Source organism: Phytophthora cinnamomi (genome assembly GCF_018691715.1).
Source record: "Phytophthora cinnamomi strain GKB4 chromosome Unknown Contig27, whole genome shotgun sequence".
Classification (NCBI taxonomy): domain Eukaryota; phylum Oomycota; class Peronosporomycetes; order Peronosporales; family Peronosporaceae; genus Phytophthora; species Phytophthora cinnamomi.
In genome coordinates, this window is record NW_027150960.1 from 1,009,059 (window position 1) to 1,012,541 (window position 3,483).

At 54.0% G+C, this 3,483-nt stretch overlaps 1 protein-coding gene across 1 annotated transcript; it reads right to left on the reverse strand.

Annotated features, from left to right (window-relative positions):
- Positions 1-1,299: 1,299 nt before the first annotated feature.
- On the reverse strand, positions 1,300-1,821 carry IUM83_04087 (uncharacterized protein; the record flags this gene model as incomplete). Its single annotated transcript, XM_067928129.1, has 1 exon — positions 1,300-1,821. The coding sequence occupies one exon, from the start codon at positions 1,819-1,821 to the stop codon at positions 1,300-1,302; it is 522 nt and encodes a 173-aa protein (XP_067793754.1).
- Between the last annotated feature and the right edge of the window lie 1,662 nt (positions 1,822-3,483).

The following is a 3,483-nucleotide window of genomic DNA, read 5'->3' on the forward strand; positions in this document are numbered from 1 at the left end:
ATTAACCTCCGGCAGCGGCCTTTCGAGCCTTTCGAGCCTTTCGAGCCTTTCGAGCCTTTCGAGCCTTTCGAACCTCTCAGACCTTTCAGGTCTGGTGGGTAGCGGTGGTCTATCATCCATCCTGAGCGGTCTGACATCAAGCACTGGAACCGGGACCGGACTCAGCAGCCTCACGAACCTCATGGGCATTACCACTGGATCTTCGGCCACCAGCAGCTTGTTGTCGTCCACTACGGGGACCACCACGGGATCATCGACTGGTGGCAATGTGCAGGCATCCACCACGACCGCGACGGGATCCAGCACTTCAACGACAACTGTTGCATCTGGCGACGACTCCACCACACAGGCGTCGGCGAAGTGAGCAAGCGGGTGTTGGTCGACTTACCCTTGTCGAACTGAGGAGCTTTCATGTTGAGTATTTGCGGCGTATTTTCAGTTTAGTTGCGAGTGTCTTTGAATGCAGTATCTGGCGAATACAACTTCAACTACATGTACCAGTCTGTTTGCTTTGAAGGGTTCCAATGCGAGCATGCTTTAGGCAATAATCACCATCTGCCATGAACCTTGCGCCTTGTGCCAGGCCGACGACAGTTGCAAGGTCTTATCCATCTAACCGCAGGCTTGTGGTCCCCACGAAATAACAGTTTACGTGAAGCGATGGGGTGACTCGAGAGCCGACCCAGTTCGTGCTTCGCCACTTCTAACAAGTCCATTCTCCAAATTTACCACCCTTATCGTCAATCTCCAACTCACTGCTCAACCCAGCCGCCATGAAGTTTGCCGCGATTTTTTCTCTTGTGGTTGTTTGCCTGAATTCCTCATGCACGACTGCGCAGCTCGACTTTGTGAGATCAAACGACATCTAACCCATAGACTTCTCAACTCTCACAGTGCCACCCGTAAGCAACCAAGGCGCCCATGGCGTGGGCAAAGGTAATGCACGCCGTCTGCGAGACATCAGTAACTCCGGCGTTGTTGTCGTTGGAAGAAACGGAGGCGGGATCCAACCGTTGCTCGACGGAGAGCGAGCGCAGTAAATTGCATGCAGCAAAAGATTAAGCGTTCTGCCAGCACAAGAAACACGATATACTGTAGTAGCCGTATGGTGAACCTATGTGGTCTACCATCATCCCACCTTTGGAGCCTTTCTACTTCGAGGCCGGAACAAACGCGAAGAGTCTATGTAAAGCCAGGAATGTATTTATTTGTCCGCAATGAATCGAGTTCATGCACAGCTACGCATCACTAAACACAATTGTACAGCTCCAGGAACGAAGAGCCCCCAGCATGGGGCACTTACTCCGATCCCGCCGTGGTCTGCTGCTGCGTCGTCTCGTCCGAGCCGTCCGCCTGCTTCTTTCCCTTGCCTTTGCCGCCCTTCCCAGGGAACGGCGCGTGCTTGCCGTGTCCAGGGAAGCTGCCGTCGAACGAGCCGTGCCACTTGCCAGGACCCGGGAAGCTGCCGTCGAACGAGCCAGCCCACTTGTGGTGGCCGCCGAAGCTGCCGTTAAAGGATCCCTTCGGGGGGTGCGGTCCGTGACGTCCGCCAAAGTGGCCGCCCCAGCTGCCGTCGGGCATCTTGCCGTCGAAGGATCCCTTAGGGTGGTGCGGGTGGTGACCTCCCCAGCTACCGTCAGGCTTCTTGCCGTCCCACGATCCGTCGCGCGGTTTGTGCTTCATGGCTCCAGCCGAGTTGGAGCCCGTCCCACTCAGCGTGGAAAAGTCGACCGACTTCATGGAAGCGGAGCGGAGCATTTGGTGGCCTTCGGTACACTGGGCGATGACAGCGAAGAGCGCGAGCGTCGAGAAGAACTTCATTGTTGGTTGGTGGTGGTTCGAGTTGTGAACGAGAGGAAGTAAAATTGGAAGTGAGCTTAGTTTAGGATCGCAGAGCTCAGGAGAGAGAGATGGAGCGTGTTGCGAACGGAAAACCATCGACGTGCCCGTAGCTTGGTGTCCAGCGCGTGCTGCTAAACCAGCTGGAAGCGCGTCATGACCGCAGTAGTTGTGAGGATTCGGTTCGTCAAAGGGGTGTGGCCTGTGCTCAGGAACGTCATAGTGCAGGGCCTTCAGCTTTGGTCGCCGTTGAAGAGCACAAGAGAGATTGGCGGTGCTTTGATAGTTGTCATAGGATCACGCGACTCGAGCTACGTAGCAATGAAGGCTTCGAACAGCCGAGATAGCTGAGGAATCGATGCGATAGATCTCAGGATCGAGCGACGACGTGTCCCCTGAACAAATCGTCCTGCCCACATGATCAGCCAAATATGTCAATACGACTCGACTATGCGCGGATTTCACATCCGTAGAGCGATATGGTAGGCACCCCATCACACTTCAACGTCGTAGGTGTCGTGCAGCTCGCGGCCAATAGACTCTGACTCACAAACATCGTCGGTTTTCCAAGAAACCACATCACTTCCTTGCGAGATGCGAATGAAAATGCCTTAGTTCGCAGCTAGCAGTTGGCGTCAAAGAAGAATTGGTGAATGTTGTTATAATCCCGGTGCTTTAACGTGCATGTAGTGGGCCTCCTCCTACCGGAGCGGGTGCCATCCTTTGCTGTCTATGTGTGTTTCGCACCATCTTGGTCTAGCATTTTAGTATATTTGGTAGTCGAGCAACAGTGACGCCATAATCATGTCTTCACGTGCGCTCCGTCGGTGTGAACATGACGCGCGCGCAGACCATCACGGCCGCAGGCACTCTCACGGCGGACGACAGCATCGTGGCCGACTCCACGAGCACGACGACCGGCGGGTCGGCTGGCGGACCTGGGAGCGGTCCCGCCAATGGTTTTGCAGGATCTGCGGCTACCTTGAGCGGCTCCAGTGCACGAAGCACGCAAGCAGAGCGCCTGGCTGTCGAGCGCTGTTGAGTTATACATGTATCCTGGCACCGGGTAGGCCCCCACAGTGCACAAAAAATATAAACGCAGCGCAATAAACAAATGAGTTGGCTAATGTTCTCATGTTGCTGTGCCAGTGAGATTGTGGGTCATCGTTTGTTGCACTTCCAGGAGCCGCAGGGGAGTTCGCCGCCTTGTTGAAGACCCGCTTGTTGGTCAGCGGGGAGGAGGTCTATATAAAGAGGTAAACACAGCGTTTTCGGTTCATTTTTCACTCTTCATTTTGCTCAGGATGAGCTCCACTCCGGGTGATACTTGTCAAGGCTGGGTCTTGTCACAAGACCATATCCAGACAGCCCATTCAATGGGAATACTTCGTCCTGATGTGCCTGTGAACGAATCGACACCACGTACTTTTCAGTTTGGGGAAGCATACAGAAAGTGCAAGAATATCGGCTTGGATACATTTGGCTCTCAGAGTGCTGTTCAACGTCGGTGCAAGGAATTTGCTACGAAATTCGGCTTCCAGCTGTATGTAAAAGGCAACAGCTCCAAGAAAAACAACGACGGCAACGCGAAGTATTGTTGTAAAAGACTGAACAGACGACAGCTGAATGACGGCGCTGATTCTG